The sequence below is a fragment of the Indicator indicator genome, chromosome 19 (genome assembly GCF_027791375.1).
Source record: "Indicator indicator isolate 239-I01 chromosome 19, UM_Iind_1.1, whole genome shotgun sequence".
In the NCBI taxonomy this organism is placed as follows: Eukaryota; Metazoa; Chordata; class Aves; order Piciformes; family Indicatoridae; genus Indicator; species Indicator indicator.
In genome coordinates this window covers 8,059,972-8,083,787 of record NC_072028.1, presented here as the reverse complement: position 1 = coordinate 8,083,787, position 23,816 = coordinate 8,059,972, and the positions used below count along the sequence as shown (strand labels likewise).

The 23,816-nt window shown below is 46.8% G+C and overlaps 2 protein-coding genes across 2 annotated transcripts; one reads left to right on the top strand and one right to left on the bottom strand.

Annotated features, from left to right (window-relative positions):
* Nucleotides 1-609: 609 nt before the first annotated feature.
* On the bottom strand, nt 610-15,554 carry MTHFSD (methenyltetrahydrofolate synthetase domain containing). The gene is made up of 8 exons (XM_054389761.1): nt 15,527-15,554; nt 15,215-15,318; nt 13,312-13,425; nt 12,659-12,772; nt 10,562-10,652; nt 9,812-9,924; nt 9,476-9,601; nt 610-1,135 (listed from the first exon to the last, which is right to left on the bottom strand). The coding sequence occupies exons 1-8, from the start codon at nt 15,552-15,554 to the stop codon at nt 620-622; spliced, it is 1,206 nt and encodes a 401-aa protein (XP_054245736.1). The 3' UTR covers nt 610-619.
* Nucleotides 15,555-22,133: 6,579 nt separating this feature from the next.
* FOXC2 (forkhead box C2) lies at nt 22,134-23,609 on the top strand. The gene has a single exon (XM_054389704.1). It carries the CDS (start codon nt 22,134-22,136, stop codon nt 23,607-23,609), a length of 1,476 nt encoding a protein of 491 aa, XP_054245679.1.
* The last annotated feature ends 207 nt before the right edge of the window (nt 23,610-23,816 follow it).

The window sequence follows — 23,816 nt, the reverse complement described above, 5'->3', positions numbered from 1 at the left end:
ATTAAAATGAAGCTGAGAAAGGGGCTCCACCTCTTCCACCTGATGTTAGCAGCTATTACTGAGTGGCTGAGCAGTGCTTCCCATTGCACAAAAAAAGGTATTTTTTCCTTATGAAAAACACACTGAAAACTCCCCATTTTTTAGTTAGCAGAATTGTAACCCTTAAGAGAGATTTTCTGCTGCTGGCTTTTAAGCTCAGGAGTACAAATACATAGGTATGACCTTTAGATGACAGAACATTACCACCTTGCTACATTCAGCTGCACACAGCTACTGAGGGGCAGGGTTTTGATCCAGGCCAAACAAACATACCCACTGGACAGCAAATCAACCTACAGGCAGTGAAAAACAAATACACAGAGTGTGGGTACTTTGTGTGTAAACCCTTTAGAGAAATGGCCCCTCTGTCATCATCTTGACAAACACACTTCGCAGGTACAAGCGCAGGAATGAGGGAGGCAAGCCAGCTGTGAGATGCACACCTCGTTTGTTTGAAGAGCTGGCTTCTGCACTGCTGTTTAGCCTGCAGAAAGCAGAGGATACACTAATATCCATGGAAGTTTAGGCTGGCTTCCCACAGAGCAATGCAAGCATGCTTATTTCCCCCCTCTACTCATGCTCATTTCTCACTAGTGATTTCCACTTGCCCTTTGTTTCTCTGATTCTTGGCCAGCTCAACTCGCAAAGTATTACCCCTGAGGCTCAAGCCTTTCAGAGAGGATATAGCACTTGCTGCAGCTGCTTTATCCTTGTAATCAAGAAAAGCCCTGTGCTGTGCTCCTTGCCAGTTCAGTCGTAAAGGAGTTGCGTGGAATTCCCTCAAAGCGCATTTCAGCTCGCTCACTCTTAGGCTGGGAGGTATGTTCCCCACATACACAGTAGTTACCCTGCCAGATCCCTCTAAGCTGGGACTTAAAGCATCACTTTCAACAGAGCGTGGTCCTAGTTGAGCTGAGCCTGTAGCAGCCTGAGGTCCTGCACCTTCAGCCATCACCATCTCATCTAATGCTGCTGGTCTGTTGGCATTTGCCATGTCTGAGCGTTCATCTCTGAGGGTAACGTCCTTGCCAGCCTGTTTCTCTTTGTATCGAAGACTCTTTAGGATGGGGATTTTCTCCAGCATCTCATAGCTGACCTAAAAAGGAGGAAGACAGATACAATGATGAGATTTCTCGCCTTCCAGAAAAAGAGGACGGCCATCAGGACCCATGTGCCAGAAAAAGAGAGGAACCTCCTTATATTGGTACCATTTGGAGTGCCAAAGCATTCATAACATTAATGGCCTGATTCTGAAATTGCTCCCTAAATACGCACTGCAGGACAAAAATAAACGTTAGTAACTCTTTAAGCAAGCAGCACACTGTAGATGCAGCAGGAAAATCAAAACCAAACTCAGGACTATTCTATTTTGACATTTATTTATCAGAGCACTTTCAGACTTGCATTCCTATTGTTATCCTTTAATATTTGCTTTGACCTAGGGCCTGTGCTCCTGCTCTGGCAGAATCTCACATGCCTACAATTCACCAGACACTTTCATTCCACAGACCTCCTCGTGCTCTTTTCCTCTCAAAACAGGATATTCTGTAGGCTGGGTCATACAATGGGGAGGGCTGATGGTGTGAAGTTTGCAGCTGGGGAGCGTGCCTTGTAGCGAGGCTCCTCCAAGTGTGGGCCCAGCTGGAGGCACGTTCCCTGCTTGTGGCACATCCCCACAGCCTCCCTCCTGTCATCCGACCTCACACACCACCCGCAGCTACTCATCAGATCCCACATCAGTCTGCTAGGCTGGCTCACAGAACGGAAGAGAGCCTGGACACTACACTTCCAAACTGTGAACCCTCTGTCCCTTCCACCCACTCCCAGTTCACAAGCAGCTTTTCTGGACAGGCCCTTCCTCTCACCAGCTGAAGCCCATCCATCTCAGGCCTGAGATGCCCCAGGCTGTACTCAGTGACTGGCAGGAAACGCAGTGGTTCCCTCGCTCATGTGGTCTAGCTCTTGGCTTTCAGACTGCAGTTGGAAGGGGGAATAATTCCTACTTGGCTGCTGGACAAACAGAACATCCATCAACACAAGATCCAGTTCTTGAATTTAGGGAGCAAAACAGAGCTAGGGAAATGATGTCTGATCTAGCAGAGACCCAAGCTAGTAGCCCACACAGTGTGAGTGAGCCACTCATTGCACTGGACTAATACCAGCATATGCTGGCCAGACTATGCCTACAGATCTCCCTGCTCAGACCTCTCACACCTCTGAGCCTCTGAATTCCTGGTGCTACAATTACAGAGTAAGTTTGGATTGGCTGCACCCCATAAGGTCTAAACTTCACAAAACTCTAGGGAGCAGAGTCAAGCTCTGAAGTGACTGGAGTAAAACTGGAGGGCAACATTAGGTTTAGGTGACACAAAAAGTCAGTCAACAGAAGTGTTTCCAGGGCTCCTCTTCTGAGGAGCAGAAAAGCAAGCTTTATTTCAATCTGAAACGAAATAAAAATGTAATTTACACAAAGCCTGTCCTAGATCTACCTTGTTAATATAACACCAAACAGCAGAATAGGAATAACTGATATGGACAGAGGCCACCTTCATTCTGCCAAACCTCAGACCCAGAGTCAAAGTGTTTGGGATTAGGTCCTTTAAACAAGCAAACAATGACTGAGAACAATTTCAGCCAGTACAGAGAGGCAAGGACTTCCTCTGGGGCTCTGGGAGCTTCTACACTCAGAAAGGTACATGTCACTTTCAGATTTTGAAGAGTTACTGCTCTGTGGATTCTTGGACTGATCTATTTTTCTCAGCCAAGAATCCCAAGTGCTGTGTTTGACAGCAAACTCCCCTTCCCTGGGCAACACACCACCAAACCAACAGCTGAAGATATCTTACTTCGCTTTTATTGGCCAACAATTAGGAACATTTGTTGTCCTCTGTCAAATCTCTATTGGTTCTCTAAGTTCTATGCTAATTAAACCAAACAGGAAAAACATTTTTCTATTCTCATGCAGCTAATCACTCCTGAGTCCAAAGCACAACCTCAATCTTTTACCAAGTGCACATACAGTTCCTTTCACCTTGAAATCACACTCAGTTCCCAAGGCATGGACTGGGTGTTTAGTTAGAAAAACCACTGCTACCAAGGGCAAACCCTCACCACTTTGTAGATGTGGAAACCAGAGTAATGGGTGCCAAGAGGATAATCTCTGGAACTCCAAGACTTTCAAGGACAAACCAAGGAGAGGATTTAGATGATGAAAGGTCAGCACATTCTCTAAGAGACTCCAACTGGCCAGGCTTCAACATGGCTTCTCCTCTCACTAGGGTGACCAGTAGTTTTTGGCATCTACCTGGAGCTCTTGGAGCTACTCCTTCAGGCTCAATGCACACTCTGGAAGATGTAGCAGCATCTGTCTTTGTAATGAACTGTTGTTTTCTATAAGGGCTGAAGCTCTGCTCATCAAACACCACCATGAGGTGAACCTACCATTACCTTCAGTCCAGCCCTGTGCAGATGTAAGTAGCCCTTACAGTACCAATGCAACAAAGGCAGATGATTTAGCACTTAAATTTTCTTGCAATGGAAAACATTCTGTAAAAAAACCTGCATTAGACAAGTTCTGACACTATCAACTGCTATCCTTCTGCCACAAGAGAGAGACAGCGGATTTACCTCGGGGGCTGCTTTGCCTGGGGTCTAAGATAACCTTTCAGCTAGGACAAACCTTCCAAATTTTTATTTCCCCTCACTTTTATGCTGAGGAAAGGCAGAAACTCAGTTTGGGATTTCAGAGTTTCAATTCAACACCGATCCACTGCCTTTTTTGGGGTGCAAAGGGTGAGAGCAAAAAGGATAAGGAGGGCAGTGGGTGGCAGAGGAGAGGAAAAAGCTCGCTCTGCTCTGTTGCAAAATAGCAAACAAAAGAACTCAGTGGTAGTACAATGTGTTGCTAATTACAATCATACAAAAAGTTTCTTTTGTCTTGTGAGCTGAGGAGGACTGCAATGATTTATTTCCGTGGGGAGAGAGGCCAAAGATATTCCTCCTCTCTTTCAAACAAGCTGCACGTTTCTTGGTCTTGTGCCGAACAGTCTCTTCTCCTTAGCCTTGCCTACTGCTTTAGGCTAGGCCAGGACACAGAGACTTGGGTTCCACCCCAAGTCTGGCTGATCCAGTTCTGTAGACCTGGACAAACCCAGCAGTGGAAGCTTCTTCCCTTGCTCCCCCATCCCTATAAAGTCAAGGCCAAACCATTTATTGGTGTTTGTAAACTTTGTATTGAGTGTTGGGATTTAGCTAAACTATTGTCTTTGGCAGCAAAACCAGCCCAAGACGTTTCCTATTATTCCTTGACCACCAATTCCCAGGCCAGTTCCACACTTCAGCCCTCTGGGGTTGTCCAACAGAAGTGCTTGTGGGTCTGTGCTATAAACTCAATAACTGAAGTGATTTGGGTTAAAAATAACTCCATTAAAGGCAATTAATCATTTAACAATCCTGCCTACTCCCTGCCATAGCTGGGAGAGCCTTGGGGAAAAGGACAGCAGGGTAGATGAATTCTTCAGGCACACAATTATGGGGCTATGGGAAACAAGCTGAGAAGGGAAATGTGGCCCCTTTCTGACAGTAACCTGAAGAAAACAGAGCCCTGGATGCCGAGTGCCAACACAAATCTCCCAGCACTTAGCCCTGAGCATCCACTCTTATGACACCTGGTTTGGTCCCAACACGCCGTAGTGGCCGATGGGCTTCTGCAACATCTCTGCTGGAATGTCAGGGCCCTCTTCCACCTCTGTTATTCCGGAACAGTTAACGGAGCCACTTTCAATATTTTGCTGGGGAAAATGAAAGATGTGTTTGTCCTCTGACAGAATGAGTAATGCTGACCCCTGATACAGAGCAGGCCAAGTCAAACACTACTGCGATTTCCCTGGCAGCAGAGGCTGATGTAGGGCAGATGAGGGAAGGACAGCTACAGTTTGGAGAGGTCTGCTATTTAATTCAGCTTCACACAGCCACCCATCTACACACACCAACATGTGGCTCAAGATGGAGACAGATGCTGCTGCCCTGCCCTGGAAGGCTGAAAACAAGACCAAGCGATCTTTAGTGCAGTAGATCCTCAGCCCTTTCAAGAAGTGAGGCTGGAAGGTGTTGGAAACATTAATCTTAGGCTACCCTGAAGGGTCTCTGACCCACGACTGGCTTAAGGATAGAGCCCACTTACTGTGGTTTCCCCCTTGATCAGATGCTTGTTTGAAGGAACAGTGAGCCCACAGGGGTTTAAAGCAGAGACAAAGCCAAGGGAGCTCGGACGGGCCAGCAGAGTTGAACACTCTATCATTCATTTGTACAAAATGTCCAAATATGTGCACGCAATCTGAGGGCATACTGAGCTGGCAGCCCATGAAGTCTGCTAGTGTCCCTCAGGAAAAACTTATGCAACCCACATTTGGAATTCATCAACGAAGAAATGATTCCATGGACTCTGCTGCAAGGGTCAGATTTGCAAAGGTGTTGAGATGTTTAACCACGCGTGGAAGCATGCCCTGCTCACACTATCCCTCCAAAAAAATAGAACACCACCAAACCTTGGCTAAACTAACAGCAATTTTCTCCTGATAGCAATGCTGTGTGCCTGCTGGAGGTTTTTCCAGACTGAATGTGTGATTTTTCTGAGCTGTAAAACAAGACCATTTTACTTTCCAATATTCAATCACTGATCAGAAGCTGTTGATGTCAGATAGTTTCCATCTCTGCCACTGTATACTGAACTCTTTCAACATTAGACTTGGGGATTCCCCCCCCCAGTTCAGTTCATTTCAGGAAAAATCTTTTCCTACTGCTACAAAATTCTCAGCAAAAGAATGATTTTAAAACCAGAAGGAAATGCTTGCTATTACACAGTGATTTTTCCACCAACTGTTCTCATTTCCCTCTTCATGACCCCAAATATTTTAATTGGTCTGTACAGTGTCAATTTAAAATAAGCACAGCACAAATAACTTCAGAATCCTCACTACTACTAATTACATAATCCTCATCTCTTTGCCCTCACTGCAAGAAAGACACTGAGGTGCTGGAGCAGGTCCAGAGAAAGGCAATGAACTGGTGAAGGGCCTGGAGAACAAGTCTTGTGAGGAACAGCTGAGGGAACTGGGGTTGTTCAGTCTGGAGAAAAGAAGGCTGAGTGGAGATCTTCTGGGTTTCCACAACTCCCTGAAAGGAGCTTGGAGACACGTGGGGATTGGCCTTTTCTCCCAAGTAGTAAGTGGTAGGACAAGAGAAAACAGCCCCAAGTTGTCCCAGGGAAAGTTTAGATTGGACACTATAAGAAATTTCTTCACTGAAAGGCTGGAAGAGGCTCCCCAGGGAGGTGATTGAATCCCCATCCCTGGAGATGTTTAAAAGCTGCAGAGATGTGGTACTGAGAGACATGGTTTAGCATTAGGCTTGGTAGAGTTAGAGAATGGTTGAACTCAATGATATTAAAGGTCTTTTCCAACCAAATGATTCTATTCTGTAATTGTGACTAATACACAGTGTCACAGATAAAGATCACAGCTACCCATACAAAATACTAAATGAGGAAGTTAAGTTTTTTCATTAATTTAGAGTTCCCAGAAACAATGGGTTAGATTTTCAATATAGATGAAGCCAAATTATTCTCCACTGGTATCCAAATAAAGTTTTCCAGAGTGCTCAGCTCCTCACAGCTCTTGCTGTCCTCCAAGAGCACACGCTTATTTCTCAAACCTCTGAACTCAGACGCAGAAAACCTACTCACAGACACATTCCAGCACTACCTTTGTATTTAGAAGTGTTCTAAAGTGCCTAGTACTGATACTGATAATACTTTGGTATTAATAATATACTTATTTGGAAGGTTTTTAATCAGCAAATCTGTAACAAAAAAAAAATCACAGCAAGTAATTCACCTCTTCCTGTTTGGAAGAACACACTGCCTCAACAGCAAGAAATAGCTCAGCTGGAAATGCTGCACTGAAGTGAGCTGAAAGAAGGCAACTGAGGGTAAGTCATGCCAGCTCCTCAAGAAGGGAATGATTTACTCACAGAGGAACACCTATCTACCCCATCCCCATATCTACTTCTTTCCTAGACAGCACATAACTAACCAAAAAACTCCAGGAAAATGCAGAACCTCTCTGAGCACAGAAATCCAGCCTGGAGACATGCATTTTGTTTGTTTTAAGTACTTTCTTACCTCTTTTGAGCTGAAAAGAGAGCGTATGTAATGCTGGCTCTCTATCCTAAGAGCTTCAGGAAAGCACATCCTTTACCACAATGCTCAGCTGTTATCCTATGTTTGCAAACACCTTTAATTTAAAGCTCTTAAATCACTGTCTTGGCTTGATCCAGCCACGTTCCTGAAGGATGAACTTTTCTGCAAATGTGTTTTAGGCATCACACATCTTAACAATGAAGTTAAGCTCCTTTCTGTTGACAAAATACCCTATTTAGAAGTGGGCAATTTATTTACTCACTGCCTCTTGGTTCATTTAGTTTTGCTCTGAGGAACAGGAATGCACCAGTAAAGCCAGGATTTGAAGGAGAAAAGGATGTAGAAGCAGCCAGGAAAAGCCAAACTGTTAAATAGCAAGTATCAAATCCTGCATTTTTAACACCCTGCCAATTAACTAGACCTCCCACCTGCAAGACCCTCTGTGCAAGAGCTGAACAAAGTTACCACCTCAAGCACAAGCAGAATGTAGACAAATTGTTCATCTCTCTGTGAAAGAATAATGCCAATAGAATTCTTCTTCATATAGACACAGCACTTTGTTCTTGACCCAAAACGACAGAAAAGCCATGGTTATCCTTGCTCTGTCTTGTGTTCTCCAAGACTGTTATCAAAGAACAGCCAAAAGCAGTTTTAGGTTTTAAATCAACATTGAAATACTCAAATAAAGGGTCAATTGTGTGATGTAGTCCCTTCTCAGTGAAATTTCTCTGAGAGCTCTACTTTGCAGACAATATCACTACTGAAGAGTTGTGGAAGATAACTTTATTAGTTTGAGGCATACAATATTAATCTTGACTTTTTCTCTTGAGAAGCAAATAAATGCAAAAGTAACACTGAATTTGATATAACACTTGGCACTGACTGACTTTGCATGGCAAAAATTTCACAAACTCAACAGCCCCTGCAAGAGACATTTGAAAAATGTCCCTGCTAAAAGGGAACCAGACAGTAAAAAAAAGGGAAAAAAAAAAAGTGTTAGCAAGACCACTTACTGAGACTGAAGCCTGACACCAAGACAGACAGACTGCAATCAAAAGTATGTTGGCAAAATGGATGGAGCACTAGGGGTAGGCCCTCAGAACAATTACATTCAATAATATCCTGCAAAAGTTATGACTCAAAAATAATTCAATGGAAAAAATGTTCCAGTGCAGACAGAGCCTTTATTTATTTATTTCTAACCTCAAACCCTCAACCACAGGCAGGGTAAAATGCTCTCCCACCATAAAAATAGTACTGGCTCGAATTGTTTGTTGTAGATACATTACCTTAACACATTTAACTCTTTAAGCCTGTTGGCAAATACTTAATAAACAACTCCTGATTTCCTAGAAGTATTCCCTAGTGATTCCTCAGTGGTTCCTGCAAGACATGGATATCCTGTTTCTCATTTCAGTGTTCCCTGCTGTTACTCAGTCATGTAGGATTGTCTCTGCTCCTTAACTGGATGATTTTAGGAATGAAAATCTAATGACCAAGTTTTCCCAGCATGAATTTCCAGTAAAACAATTTACTGAATGTTTTTCTGAAAGCATTTGTGAATCTGCTAAAAGTTTCTGACAGTCTGGGGGCTAGGGCGAGCCAAACCCGTAGAGCAATAATTACCCACCAGCAAGGATTCCTGGTGTAAAGCAGTATCCAGTCAGTATTCCTCCACTTGAAAAGGAACTCCAGCCAAAAATCCATCTGTCCTTTGGGAGTTAATTCAATCTATCCAGTATATAACCAGCAATGTACCAGCCACCAGGTCACGCTGTCCTTTCAAAACCAGAGCACAGCAACATGCATCCCATCCATTCCATAGAAAGCTCTGTGGGACTGTCTCCAAAGAACGACCAAAGCCCATTTCAATGAGCACTGAGGAATCAAGCACAAGAGGTGGAAAAGCCCCAAAACTTACACAGACTATTGAACCGCAAATGACTACAAGAAATTATGCTTGTCTTAAAATCCACACTGGATTTGATAGATAATGATGTTTCCAGAGGCTCTCACCTTCTAATCCATTTCAAACAGCAACCTCAGCTTCCGTAATGTACTTCTCCTCCTCACTCTTACCACTTAAACACTGAACACAGAAGCTGTTTTGTCTCGTTTGACAAACACATTTGCTCTTTTTCTAAGTATTTCCAATACACTAAAGGTGTTTATAAGTAAAAAAGGGGGACTTAACAGAATGTTGGTACCAGTAAACTATAATTAGCAGAGGTAACTTGCCTTATGCCACATTATTCCCTGAGGTTTTGGTCGTTTGCAGTTAGTTTTGATAGTTCTTGTTGGAGTGAGTATATAATCCACTGTTAAATCGTGATCATCAAGCAGCTCTTCTGCTATGTCAAGCACCTACAGGAACAAGAGGTTAGGAAGTAGTTAAAAACAAATTCACCAAGTTGTGAACCGTTCTGATGTCTCACAATGAATGAAAATCTGTCAGTGACAACGGCAGCAAAGTAAAGAGCCACACCAACAGCATTCCAAGCCTCTTCTTCAGACACAAACACTCAGTATCGCATGGTTTGGACTTGTCACTTGAGTATGCATGTTTTAACTTACCTGACAGTCATGCACAACTGTAATTACAGGTGTATCCTCCTGCACTGCACCCATTGACACCATCATAGCATATTCCATGTCTGCATAACCTTCCCCTTTCCCGATTCTCCAGCCTACAAGATGTAAAGGTGAACAGGGACAGTGAACACAGAAGCGGTGGAGTGGAAAGGTTGGTAACTGTTAAATGCACATAGTTAAACTAAGCAGTCTGCAAAAAAATCCAAGCACAGAGCTGTAACTCTGGGAAAATTCAGATCAGCCTCTCTCACAGAATGCAACTTGCCTTGTAATCTGAAATGAAATACAAGATTGGTTTCAACGAATTCCTAAAGGATTCTGGAGCCCCTTGTTCTGAATAACCCATTTTAGTCCAATTCAGTTAACACAGAACCTGATTTACCCATTGTAATTAGATCCCTCCACTCACGTCAAACACAGGTTAACATCATGTGGGTAAAGAGGAGTCTGGGTGACAGACAGAAAACACATTATTTTTAGGCAATGGATAAAGCCAGTGGAAAATACAGCGCAGATCCTCTGAACAGGGAGCCTGTTGTTGTTATAAAGCAGGATCTGATTGGGTTGGGATCAGTGACTTGTCACACAGCAGAGACACAGCTCAAGACTAACTTAGTTCCAAAGATACATTTGGTTTTGGTTCTGCCAAAAGGAACATGCAGTGTGACCACTGACATCATGAACTGTGACTTGAGACCATCCTCCTGAAAAGCTTAGAAGGCTTTATCTTACCTTTCTCAGAGACAGCCACTGATCCCACAACAACCAAGTCCACTCGTGCTTTCCCATCAAGACCCACAGGAACACTGTATTCTTTTACACCCTGCAAGAAAAACATAACCTTAGGTTTGCAGAGTGCACAGCCTTCCAACCAATGAGGCAGAAATACAGAATATTTTGATAAATCCATGTAACTCCCCCCTTGTTTCCAAGTTTCTTCCAAGTATAGCCAAGCTGTACATGTCCTCTAGGGAATCTTAGAATAGACTCCCTACTATAGTGACAAGAATCTTGGCACATTTCAAGGAGAGCTACCTTTTTAAGGAAGGTTACTTACTTAGGATCAAAACCTTGTTTTTTTGAAACCCTTTATTGCATGTCTGTTGCTAAAAATGAGGGCAAAGAACACTTCCTGCTCTATTACTACCAACTTAATGTTATAACATGCAAATTCAAGCCCAAAAGGTGTATCAAAGCACTACAAATCCTTAAATTTTCACACACAAATCACAAAGTTCATGTAAAAAGGTAAAAAGCATGAAGATGTGAAGCTGCTTGCTTGTAAAGTGCTTTACTGAAATGCAGGCTGGATCACTCTCCATTTCACACTGCGCTGCCAGTTTCTCCACACCTCTATCTTTAAAGGCACCTTCCAAAAATGTGTATGTGCTTCCCAAGAATACATTCCTCAGTCCTTTGCTGTGTGACCATCATCCAGGATGTGCCAGTGCCAAGCTGAGTTATCTTTACCAAATCCTTTTAAGGCACTAATGAACAAAAAACCCCACATCATTTCTGACAAGTGTGAAGAAAAGCCTGTCATCCTTCTTTGAGTTCCCTCTCTCCCTGATCATCCCTAGCCAACCCCTTTAGGCTCCTCTGTAAAGAACATATCCTAAAAAAATCTGTCCAGAGCTGCAGAAATTAAAACTGGTGTTTACTTTGCCTTTCAAACATCAGAGATTTAGAACTTTTTAAAGTTATCTTGTGATTCGATTACTCTTGATGTGTAGAACACAATGCAAATCCTTCTCACACTGATACAGCTCTGTGCTAAAGCAATCCTCACAATGAAAAGCCCAATTTCTGTGTAGAGCATAAAATCCAAAAGATCAGTTATTCATGGCTGATTACCAGTAATAATGCTTATTATCCACTTCACAGCACTGTGATAAGAACTGTTTGCACAGTGCTCTCTAAATATCAGCGGCTGATACCATTTATTCATCAATATGCCTGGTTGGTGGGGTTAAAAAAACGGACACATGGTGGTAAGATCACAGACCTGAGATGAGGCCTAAAGCAGGCCAAGAGATAAGTCTCTTTCAGAAGCACTCTTCAACCCTGAAAAGCCTAATTAATGACTTTAATAGAGCTTCCAACACAGAAAGTTGCTACTAATTACCACCTGTTTACAACTTCCAGTTGTACACAGAATTACTGACGAACTTTACTGCATTGAGCAGGAGATAGAGAAAGAAATAAAACCAACACAGCTAGGCTATGTATTTTGAATAAATTATGGGTTTATACCAAATAAAGATGTGTCTAAACTAATGCAGGTTTCTCTGCCAAATGGCTTTAGCTGTACAATACGAAATTGTAACACCAGAGGGCACCAACAGACCTGTTAACAGAAAACTCTTTGAAGGCGTTTTTGCACCTTGGCTAACCCAAACGACAGAATTGATGTTTCTTTAGACTTTGGATTCTAAAATAATTGATCTTTCCTGTTTATTTTATCAACTAGCTTAGGCAAAACCTGTAAACATTACAATATTCCTTACAGGATTCACTAGCTCCAAATTACAGAAGAATAAAGGAATTCTACTTATTAGAAACCCAAAGATCACCTATGGAAGTTGCTTACGATGCTCAAAAAAGCATTCACAAAATATTGACATCATTCTGTTAATAAAACACATCCAGAAAGGATAAATTTCCTCACGATTTAAGGAAAAACAAAATATTCATGGTAGAAGCGTGCACAAACCCAGGAATAGCATACTATCAGAAGAATATTGCAGGTCACATCTGGTTTTTCAGCTTCTACCTGGACTACCACAACACAACAGGTTAATTCAGACCTCCTCCAGTCTTCATTCCTACCTGAGATGTGGCACATGTCCGCAGGATCTCCTTAGTTGCACCTGGAGGTGGGACAATCTTATTGAAGAGACCAGTTCTCAGACGGGGTGTGGGAACCAAGAGAGCCTTCCTTGCCTGTGTAAACAAGAAGTTATCATGTTAAAAGGAGGTGGGGAACTAAAGAAATACTTCTAGGTCTCCATATGGTCAGTCATATTTGCTACATAGCAGTCTGTTTTTCGATTGTGTAGTACCTGTAGATGGATCCCCTCCAGCACAGCAGAATTCCAGGAAATATTTTATTTAAGAAATAGATGCAAGACACACTGACTGACCTAAATTGCATGTCCACAAGCAATCCATGTATCAGCCTCAGGCAGAGGCATGAGGTGAGTCTGTCCTGCGACAAATACAACTTGAGGCAAGGCTACTTTCTATGTTTTGTGGAATAAGAATAGGACAATGGTGAAACAGCAGTTGCTGCACAGAAACATGGCAATATCCCTCAAAGCCTACTTGTCCCTTCACCATTTGCCAAAAAGGCAAAGACAGCCATCCAAGGGCAACCCCATAAAACTTAAGGCTGCTAAATCTCCTGCAGGCATAGACCATGAGATGCCACCAAGTGCTGCAGTGCTGTCCCATTCTCCTCAGGGGTGCAGAGGTGACATTACCTGCAGTGCAGCCAGCCGAACACCTTCCAGAGGTTTGTCAGGATCCACCTTAATCTCATGTGCTCTGCTGAATATATCCAGCTCTTTAATAGAGCAGCAAGCCTGGTGAGAACCCTGCGTGAAGGAAGGAATCAAGAGAGAAGAGAATGCGTTCACTTACTTCCAGCGTTAGAAAGCGAGCGTTCTTCTGGGGAGCATCAGGGTTTACTTTCACAGTACTGGCAGCTTTGAACTCCTGTAAACCCAGAAGCCTTGTCGCAGCATGGGCAGCACCCTGTTTTTGTAAGATACCAGTGCATCACCAAGGAGTTCACAGCAGAGATGGGAAACAATCTCCCACTCTACAGAGAAGCTGTTTTCCCCAGATTTTAAATGAGGGGCATACTACTAATTTTGTGATGTTCTCTATGGGAAACTCTCACATGCCAACAGAACTCATGGAGAGAGTTGTTGGACACTGGAATGTGCTGCCCAGGGAGGTGGTGGAGTCACCACCCCTGGAGGTGTTCAAGAGGGGATTGGACGTGGCACTTGGTGACATGGTTTAGTGGTCATGAGGTCTTGGGTGACAGGTTGGACTTTGATGATCCTTGAGGTCTTTTCCAAACATATTGATTCTGTGATTCTGTGAAAGAATCATAAATTGTTTCAGTTGTAAAAGACCTCTAAAATCAAGTCCAACTGTCAATCTCAGACCACCATGGCCATTACACCATGTCCTGAAGTGCCATGTCCACGTTTCCTGAACACCTCCCGAGATGAATACTGAGTGCCTGACTAATACAAAAATCATAGAATTGTTTAGGTTGGAAAAGATCTGTAAGATCATTGAGTTCAGCCATGCAGGCCTCAAAAAAAGAAGATCTTTGGATCTTTTGCCTACCTCATTCAAATCTAATTGAAAGCTGGAGACTAATTTCCATTTTTAGTCAACAAACATAGATTCCTCTAAACAAAAGCCACAGAGATTCTTTTAGGTGAAGACTTTCTGGACAAGGTTGTCTCTTTACAGAGACTATACTGACCTCAGAAGATTCCTTTCTTAATTAAGATGCTCAAGTTCAGCAGAGAGGTCCCTTGTAACTCCCTGATATTCCCTTGCTTTAGGGTGTGATAAAGCCTCAGGCCTTCTCCGCCTGCTTCAGCACCTTTTTTACCTCAGCACCAGACTAAAGCAGAATGTGCCTGCCATTGAGCAAAAGCAGAGCCCATCTCCTAAAGCTGCTCATGGGCTAAAACACCCAACCCACATCCCCACAATGCTATTTTGGTCATCATGTCTTCAATACACAGCAGATATGTGGCTGCACACCTTAAGCTTGGGTTAAAAAAGTTCCCTTTGGTAAAGCGGTTCCCTGGGTAACTGAGTACTTAGAAGTTTCATTTCTTCTCCCAAACCATTGAACTGGAGACACAGGGCAGACAGATCAGGAGGAAGGAATCCTCACCAGCAATAACTTGGTCACTGTTCACATTATTCACATTTCAGCAGCACTCTGTGTTCCTAGGCTAAATCCTATCAGATGGGTGACCTCTTCTTTCCATCCCAATGGACTGTGGGGTGAAATCCAGTTTTGAATGCATCAGTCTCACCCCTCGATTCAGGACATTCACAAAGTGATTTGGTATCCACTGATGAAAACGCAGCACACACCTGCCATGTCTCATCAGGTACCTGCGCCTCTTTACTCGCCAAAGGTTATGAGGTGTGCTGTGGCAGTTGTCAGAGCTCTCTATCATCACCAACCACCCGCTCAGCCCACCGGAACGTGCTGTTCCCAGCTGTCTGAGGGCTGCAGCGACAAGAAGGGTGCAGACAGAATACCTGGGGTATTCTTCCCTGCTCTTCCCTGAGGAAGCAAAGAAGGAAGCGGCCCAGACCCGCACAAGCGAGTTACTGTACCTTGAAGTTGGGGATGCGGCGGTGCACCGGCCGTGGGAAATCGGCCAACCCGCTGCTCTCCAGGTAGTCCCACACCTTCTCCCGGACGTCCCATTTGGAAGCACCTGGAGGAAAGCAGAGGTGAGGGGACGAGCAGGCGCCTCACGGGGGAGCGCTGCGACCGCCGCCGGGCCGGACGCCGCCATCCTCCCTCCCCCCTCCCCCCCCCCGCTCCCCCCTCTCACACCAAGGACCGCACTCGCTCTCCCCCCCCCACCCTGTGACGTATCTCGCCGCCTCTCCTCGCCCCACCCCTCCGCGTACGCCGCTCACCCGCGCGCAGCCGCACGCGCCCCTCCATGGCGGCGCCACCGGCGGCGGGGAGGACCGAGAAGCAAGGGGAGGAACTTCTGCCTTTGCCCCAGCCCACCCGCTCGCCTCTACGGCGGCGCGGAAGGGTCGATAAACTCTAGAAAGCGAAGCGCAGGAGAAGTGGGGATGGCGGGAGCGAGGGCGTGGAGAAGTGCAACCTTTGGCCCGTGTTTGTCAAGGTGAGGAGAGCTCCTAGACCACGGGAAGACTGTGTTTCCCTCTCTTGCAGTGGTAAAGGCCATGAGTGAACCTGGAGCCCGATGGAGGGACCTTTCCTCAGGGTTTAGGCCTCATGTGGGAACATGTGCTGAGGAAAAACATTTCATGGAAGCATGGAATGCTTTAGGTTGGAAGGGACCTTTAGTCCAACCCCCCTGCAGTGAGCAGGGATACTCTGAATCAGATCAGGTTTCTCAGAGCCCCAACCAACTTGATGTGGAATGGTTCCAGGGATGGGGCATCTGCCACCTCTCTAGGCAACCTGGACCAGTGCCTCATTGCCCTCTGTATGAAAAATTTCTCCCTTTGGCCTAGTTTGAATCTCATCTTTTAGTTTAAAACCATTGCCCCTTGTGTATTTCACACGAAATGTGCCTGTGAGGGTTTGGACTCCTCTGAGGGTCTCTGTTGGTGGGCAGGTGCTAAGAGCACTCTCAAGTGTCTTCATGCCCAGGCTCATGTGAGTGGTCTCCCATTCCAACACTTACAACAGCATCACCTATAATTCCACATAGAAATGGGTCCGCCATACCATTAACATCATAGGAATGCCCCCCAAGATTCTAGAAACTCTGTGGTATTTTAATCATGTGTCATAGCTAGGGGTAAAACACTCCACTTTTCATAAAATAATTCCCAAATCAAGTATTTTACCATTTAGAATTTGTCTGGTTATGAATAAAGCAATATCCAACCTTTAGGTGGAATTCCAAGTCTGCTGTCTCTCAGAAAGTATATTTCTCATTTGCATTTAATAGGACAGTAAATGATTTGTTTGCATGATTTTATTATTTATAGAATTAATGTATTCGATGATTACCCCAAGAACGAGGACATTGAGAATCCCAACATTCCTGAGCAGAGTGGGATGGAAGGGTCATGGGAACAACGAAATGAAGGTTTTATTTTAAAGTGTGTCGAGGAAGGGGGAGGGAAATGGCTTTTGAATTTGGTTCCTAATCTGCTTGGCTTGGATGCTACCAATACACATCCACTGTCAGAGCTGACTGTTGCTCTGCCAACCAAAAAGCGGAACAAATTCGGATGCTCTTCTCTGAATGGTTACAGATGTAGCTGGGTGAGTGTGGATGCCTTTTCTCTCTGTGGCTGCTGTTGATGGCTGAACTGGCTTTTTTTTCACAGTGCAAATCAAAGGCCAAGACTCTGCTGGGTTCAGGAGTCTTTCCTCCTCCAACTATGTGTGCTTTTCAAACTCTGTAATATCAGCGTGTTGGACTAAATGCTGGGGAGCAGCTGTGGTGAGTCTGAGGCTTCACCTTTCCACCAAAGCCCCTCATAAGCGTTTAGAAAAAGTACTTAGAACCCAAGTTCTGCAATGGGGTGCATTTAGGAACAGCCTTTTCACTACCTCAGAGTGCTGCTGCAGCCAGTGGGAATCCATCCAGGCATAATAGACCACCCATGTGGATCTGGGCCTTAATGTTTGAAGCTCATTCCTCCACTTCCTACTCACGGAAAACTCCCAGTGACTTTGATATCTCTGTGGGGAGCTGGGGTTCAGGCCTTTGGTGAGCAATTTATAACCTCACTGTAAGTCAGCATTGTGATTTGCACTCCCGACCTGCCAGAGTCGACACTGTCTGTATGTCTGCTGTCACCCAAAACTGCCACACTCCAGCTCGTGGGACTTGTTTCCACTCCAACATGCTCTTTTTCTCCTCTCCTTTGAGGAAAGGAAAGCAAGTGAGGTAGCAACAGTGCCATTAATGAATACGCTAATGGTCAAGAGAGGCTGAGATCCTACCAGACCACCTACATCTCCCTCCAACCTCTATGCAAGCCTTACATGGCTTCAGCTTCCAAACAAGAGGGCCTCTGCTGGTTTTGTAGAGGTCAGAGTACTTGGCCTTAAGCAGATGGGGACTTTCCTGATAGGTGATGTCTCTTCTTCTGGCTTAGTTCTCTGCTTTGGTTCTACAGCTCTGAAATGTGATCCAAATTACTTTTCCAGGGTCTTCTCTATCACACCTTTAACATAATTTTCCACCTAAGTATGAGGAAAATCTTTCATCTGAGGGAGATGGAGCACTAGACCAGGCTGCCCACAGAGGTTGTGGAGTTTCCTTCTCTGCAAAGACTCCAGACCCTCTTGGACATTGTGATTCTAGGCAACCTGCTTTAGCAGGGGCATTGGACTAGAAGATCTCCAAGGTCCCTCCATCCCCACAATGCTGGGATTCTGGGGTCCTGGGATCCTGTGATCAGTTGTGGCAGCCTGATGCAGCTCATATGGATGTTACTGGGAAATTTCCTTTCAGAGGGAAGCGAAGAGGGCTACCAACATCCTTATATATTGAATTAGTCTATAGGAGGTGCCTGAATCACTTTTATTATCCATTTTATAAAAGTTAACAAAATACTCCACTGAAATAGGTTAAAGGAGGATCCTAGGCTTGCATACAGGAGACAAAATGCAGCTCCTGCTTCAATTTGTGGAAACACGTAGAAAAAGGTAGTGCCAGATTAATACAAACCCTGTGGACAATGCAGAAAAGAAGTCCTTGTGCTGTGGGAATTGTTTGTTACTCTGCAATGCAGGCTGAACATACAGGGACAGTCACAGAAAACAGCCACAGGGCACCCAAAGAGGAGCACTGAACAAGTGATACCACACTGCTTGGGGTTCAATGTTGACAAGTAAAAATAGGCCCCTTTCCCTTCCCTTCCCTTCCCTTCCCTTCCCTTCCCTTCCCTTCCCTTCCCTTCCCTTCCCTTCCCTTCCCTTCCCTTCCCTTCCCTTCCCTTCCCTTCCCTTCCCTTCCCTTCCCTTCCCTTCCCTTCCCTTCCCTTCCCTTCCCTTCCCTTCCCTTCCCTTCCCTTCCCTTCCCTTCCCTTCCCTTCCCTTCCCTTCCCTTCCCTATCTCCTTACACCATTTTTTCTTCCTCTTTCTGTTTTGCTTTCTCTGCCACTCTCATACCTCCTTTCTGCCCTGTTCCCATTCCCCATTCTCTGTCTCATACACTTCTTGCTCTTTCCTTTTTGCCTGCTCACTCACTCACTCTCTCTCTTCCTTTGATCCTCTGTCCCATTTCCCCCTCTCTCATTTCCCCCTCGCCTCCTTTCCCCAATCGCTCCATCTCCCTCTCCTCCTCCCCCGCTCTGCACCCCCGCACAACCGGGGGACCCGGGGAGGGCAGCCGGTGCGGTGCCGGTGCGGCATTGCAAAGCCCTCTGTATCCCCTGGAGGGCAGCACACGCCGCGCAGAGCCCCCGGAGCGGGCAGGTGAGCGATGCGCCCGCCGCCGGGACTGGCCACCGGCACCGCACCGAGCGCCGTCGCACCGAGCACCCGTCCGCCCCGGGGCACGGCCGAACAGTGATGGGAGAGCCCTCGAGAAGGAAAAGGGCCCAGGTCGTTGCTCTCAGGGGTTCGCCAAAGGGAAATAAAATGCTGCGGAGGGAAACCTGCCGTTGTCCTGGTAGTTCGAGCAAAAGCCAGTCCCGGAGACCCGCGGAGGAGGAGAGAGGGAAACCGGCCGTGTTCGGGAGAGGAAACTTTCCCCCTTGCCTAGTGCTCTCTTGATGGGAATGACTCCTTTCTTCTCTCTCCCTCGTTTGAAAACTGGCTATTTTTCATAGTGAGAATATTTTTCTTTTTTCATCCTGCAGTTTGAAATTTGGGCTTTTCCGAGCCCGTTCCTTAAGTCTCCGTCCAGTTCCCAGCTGCAGCAAGCAAACACCCGGTGCTGTTGGTTGGGGTTTTTTTGTTGGGTGTTTTTTTTTCCTTGTGGGTTTGTTTTCGAGTTGGTTTTTGTTTTTTAATTTATTTCCCCCCCCCCCCCCCCCCCAATTTCTGTAGAGAATCAGCTCGGTAAAGTTTGCAGCCGAGGAGAGGTAAGATTTCAAGCAAGGTTATGGTTATTTCTCGAGAGCGTCCCAGGCTTCTAGGAAGGGGCAACTCTAGGGGAAACTTCAGACAGGCTTTTGCAGTTAAAATTTCCTGCCATGTAAGATATTTTAAAAAGATTCCTGTCTTCTTGACTATGCTGAGAAAATAGCCCAATTTTTAATGAGAAATATGATTTCTTTGAGAACGGGTGGCAGAAATGTGAAGTCGTCCTCAAATTAATCCAGAAAAAAATAAAATTTGAATGTTTTCTCAATAGTCGTATATTTGCATGAAAAATATCAACACATCTCACTGAATTTACTCATTGCTTTCCTGAAAACTACCCCCCTGGACATTTGCTCAGTTGATGAAACCTTCCCAAAACATTTACATTTATTTCCATCAACATTAAACAACAATTTCAAAGCGTCTGTGAAAGATTCCAATCAATACTTTTCCCACCGCCGATGGTTTTTAACCTCCTTGTAGAGGAGCTACATCTTATATTTTAGGGCTTTCCCCCCACGCCCCCCGGTTATCGCATAAATTCGTTTCCTTTTTTATTTAAAATCTCTCCCGTAATTACCATCACGGCTGCGTTCCCACGACCGGAGGCGGCAGCGGTCCTGTCCGCACTTCCCCGGCGGGGACCAGGGAAAGGACCCTCCATCCCGGCAGCCAGCGGAAAAATAAAAATTAAAAAAAATCACATTCCGCCTTTGGGGAGGAGAAAATTAGAAAAAAAAAAGGCAAGAAAATAGCTTTCTTTAAAGCCTTACGAAGCCCCACAAATTACAAGGAGGGAAAGGCAGAATTATAGTGTAAGAAACCAAAAAATGACCGCTCAGAAATCAGCCGGGCTCGGGGGAGGCAGCGGGCAGGAGCCTGCCCAAGTGACAGCTAATTAATTTCAACCTTATCTTGGGCTCTTCGGGCTCGAATCGATTTTGCAGTGACTATATATATATATATATATTTTTTTTTTTTTTTTTTTTTGGTAGCCGAGCTGGAGTTGGAGGGGAAGAAATCGCCGTTTCCCACTTTTCTCCCTTGGCTGGGCAGATCCAGATTTCCTCCCGATGGGACAGGGCAGCTCGCAGAATTTTTTCCCCAAATATCCAAGTTTACACTTGGTCACCATGCGTCCCTAATTGTCCTGCTCTGATTGCCCCTAATGAATTCATTAGGGAAAAGGCAGCGGGGCGGATTTCACAGGCAGAAGAAAATTCGCCTCAGTGGCCGGAACAAAAAAAAAAAAAAAAGAAAAAAAAAAAGAAAAAAAAAGGCCATTTAAACTCGCTAAGTTTTGCTTATTTCAAAATCATTCTAGTAATAATAAAATACCCCTAAACTTTCCCAAAGAGTCAGAGGGATCTGGGGTCACTGGGGTGCGAGCGACAAAGCGGGACAAGATGCCACTCGCCGCCGGTTCCTTCTCCGGTCGTCGATTTCGCTTAAAATAACGATATTTAGGAAAAAAATGGGGAAGAAGAAGGACCTGTCAGTCCCGTCGACACCGTTATATCGGCACTGCAGGACGATAAGCGCTGTGTCACGACTCCCGCTATCAATCTGGCTTTTAAAAAGTGCTTTAAAAGTCGCTTTTTGGTGAAGAGCGCAGGAAGGCAGAGCGGACCAGAGGAGCCCCACGCCGGCCAGAGCCATTTTGCTGGGGCTAAAGCGTTAAAAATCATACACGGGGAAGGGGGGATGTATAGAGTTGTTTAAGCGCGGCTATATCATCCCGGAGCGCGGCGAGACGGGGGCGCGCTCGCGTGTGTGGCGGGGCCCTGGCGTGTGAGGGCGCGCACCCGCCGTCCACATGCCGCCGTCACCGCCAGCTTCCCATTGGCTGGGCTGGCAGCAGTGCACCCGGCCATTGGCGGGCGGCGGCGGTGGGGGGCGGGGCCAGCGGGCAGTAAAAGCTCGCCGGCGGCGCGGGCCGCGTTTGGAAGCTCGGCGGCAGCAGCAGCGCGGCCGAAGAGCTCGGCGGTCCCCCCCTCCCCTTGCCCCCAGAACCCCCCTCGCCAGGAGCCGCCGGGGCCCCGCAAGATTTCGGGTCGTGATTGTGACAAGAGCTGGCTTTCTGCAAGGCTGATTTTTCTCCTGTTACCCCCACCCCTTTTTTTTTTCATTATTAATTTTTGGTTTTTTTCTTTTTCGGTAAGACGAACTGCCCCCTCCCCCGCCCTGCCACCACTAGGACATCCCTTGCGCGGTCCCCGCCTCCCGCTCCGCAGCAGCGCAAGTTATAGGTGTGTATTTAAGAATCACAGTCATAAAGAGGGAGGGAGAGGGCACCAGAGACCACCCTGCCCCCGGCGCCCCGAAGGATGCTGCTGCGGTGCCGCTGCTAGAGGAGGACGCGCTGGGATTTAGCTCGTCTCTGAGACTCTCTACTCTCTCCCCTCATCCTTCTCCGCAGAGGGGGGTGAGGCCTTTTCCAGCCTCTTCCTCCTCCTCTTCCTCTCCTGCTCGGCCGCGGGAAGCCCCTCTCCATGATGCAGGCTCGCTACTCCGTCTCGGACCCCAACGCTTTGGGAGTGGTGCCGTATTTAAGCGAGCAGAACTACTACCGGACGGCGGGGACGTACGGCGGCATGGGCAACCCCATGAGCGTCTATTCGGGCCACGCTGAGCAGTATGCGGCGGGCATGGGGCGCTCCTACGGACCCTACCACCCCCACCAACCCGCAGCCCCCAAGGACCTGGTGAAACCACCTTACAGCTACATCGCCCTCATCACCATGGCCATCCAGAATGCCCCCGACAAGAAGATCACGCTCAATGGGATTTACCAGTTCATCATGGACCGCTTCCCTTTCTACCGAGAGAACAAGCAGGGCTGGCAGAACAGCATCCGCCACAACCTCTCCCTCAACGAGTGCTTTGTCAAGGTGCCCCGTGACGACAAGAAGCCGGGCAAGGGCAGCTACTGGACCCTGGACCCCGACTCCTACAACATGTTCGAGAACGGCAGCTTCTTACGCCGTCGGAGACGCTTCAAGAAGAAGGATGTCTCCAAGGAGAAAGAGGAGGCCCGGGAACGGCTGCTGAAGGAGCAGCCCAAACCCTCCGGGCTGCCCGGCACCGACCTCTCCAAGGAAGCCTCATCCTCCTCTTCCTCCTCCGCCTCGGCTCCGGCCTCCGAGAAGAAAGTGGTGATCAAGAGCGAGACGGCATCTCCCGAGCTCCCGGTGATCACCAAGGTGGAGACGTTGAGCCCTGCCAGCGGCGGGGCTTTGCGGGACAGTCCCCGCAGCACCGCCTCCCCTCCCGCCGCCGCCGCCTCCCCGGAGGCTTCGCTTCCCGAGCATCACCCCGCCGGGAACGGACTCCCAGGTTTCAGCGTGGAGAGCATCATGACCCTGCGGACTTCTCCCGCGGGGGATCTCAGCCCGGTGAGTGCCGCCTCGGGCAGGACGGGTGCCGGTATGGCACTGGGCTACCCAGCGGGGCAGCCGTCGGGCTACAGCGCGGCGTGTAGCCAGGCCCTGGACACTAGTGGGAGCTACCACTGCAGTATGAGGGCCATGAGCCTCTACAGCGGCGAGAGGCCGGGCCACATGTGCGTGCCCCCCGCAGCGCTGGAGGAAGGGCTGGCCGAGCATCCCACCGGTGCCCCATCGCCCCTCGGTACTCTCAGCCTTCCGTCGGGGCAGGAGGGTACGTTGGGTACCGGGCATCCCCACGGCGGAGGGGCTGCGGCGGCTGCTGGGGGGCAACCCACCGCCTCTTGGTACCTCAACCACGGGGCTGAGTTGAGCCACCTGTCCGGGCACAGTTTTGGGTCTCAACAGCAGACTTTTCCCAACGTTCGGGAAATGTTCACCTCGCACCGACTGGGGATGGAGAGTTCCTCGCTCAGCGATCACCAGGTGAGCAGCAACTCCGCCTGTCAGATCCCCTACAGATCTGCGCCCTCCCTATACCGTCATGCCACCCCCTACTCCTACGACTGCACTAAGTATTGAATAGCCGCGACCCCCCCTACCCCTCTCCAGCCTAGGGCCATCCCTAAAAAAAACCAAAAAACAAACAAAAAACCAAACCCCAAACCCAAACAAACAAGACAAAGCAAAAACTGCAATTATTTTTATTAGCAGTAGTAATTATTGTTGATAAATAATCAGGAGAAATAAAACTGCACCAAAGGCTTCAAACGCAGGAAACAAAATTAA

Bases quoted from the DNA above. Each gene is read 5' to 3' on its own strand.
- MTHFSD (XM_054389761.1), bottom strand. From the start codon at position 15,554: ATGGAGGGGCGCGTGCGGCTGCGCGCGG. The intron at 13,426-15,214 runs GTACAGTAACTC...TCCTTCACGCAG, and splicing joins GCCGCATCCCCAACTTCAAG to GGTTCTCACCAGGCTTGCTG. The intron at 10,653-12,658 runs GTAGGAATGAAG...TTTTTCTTGCAG, and splicing joins GGACATGTGCCACATCTCAG to GGTGTAAAAGAATACAGTGT.
- FOXC2 (XM_054389704.1), top strand. From the start codon at position 22,134: ATGATGCAGGCTCGCTACTCCGTCTCGGACCCCAACGCTTTGGGAGTG.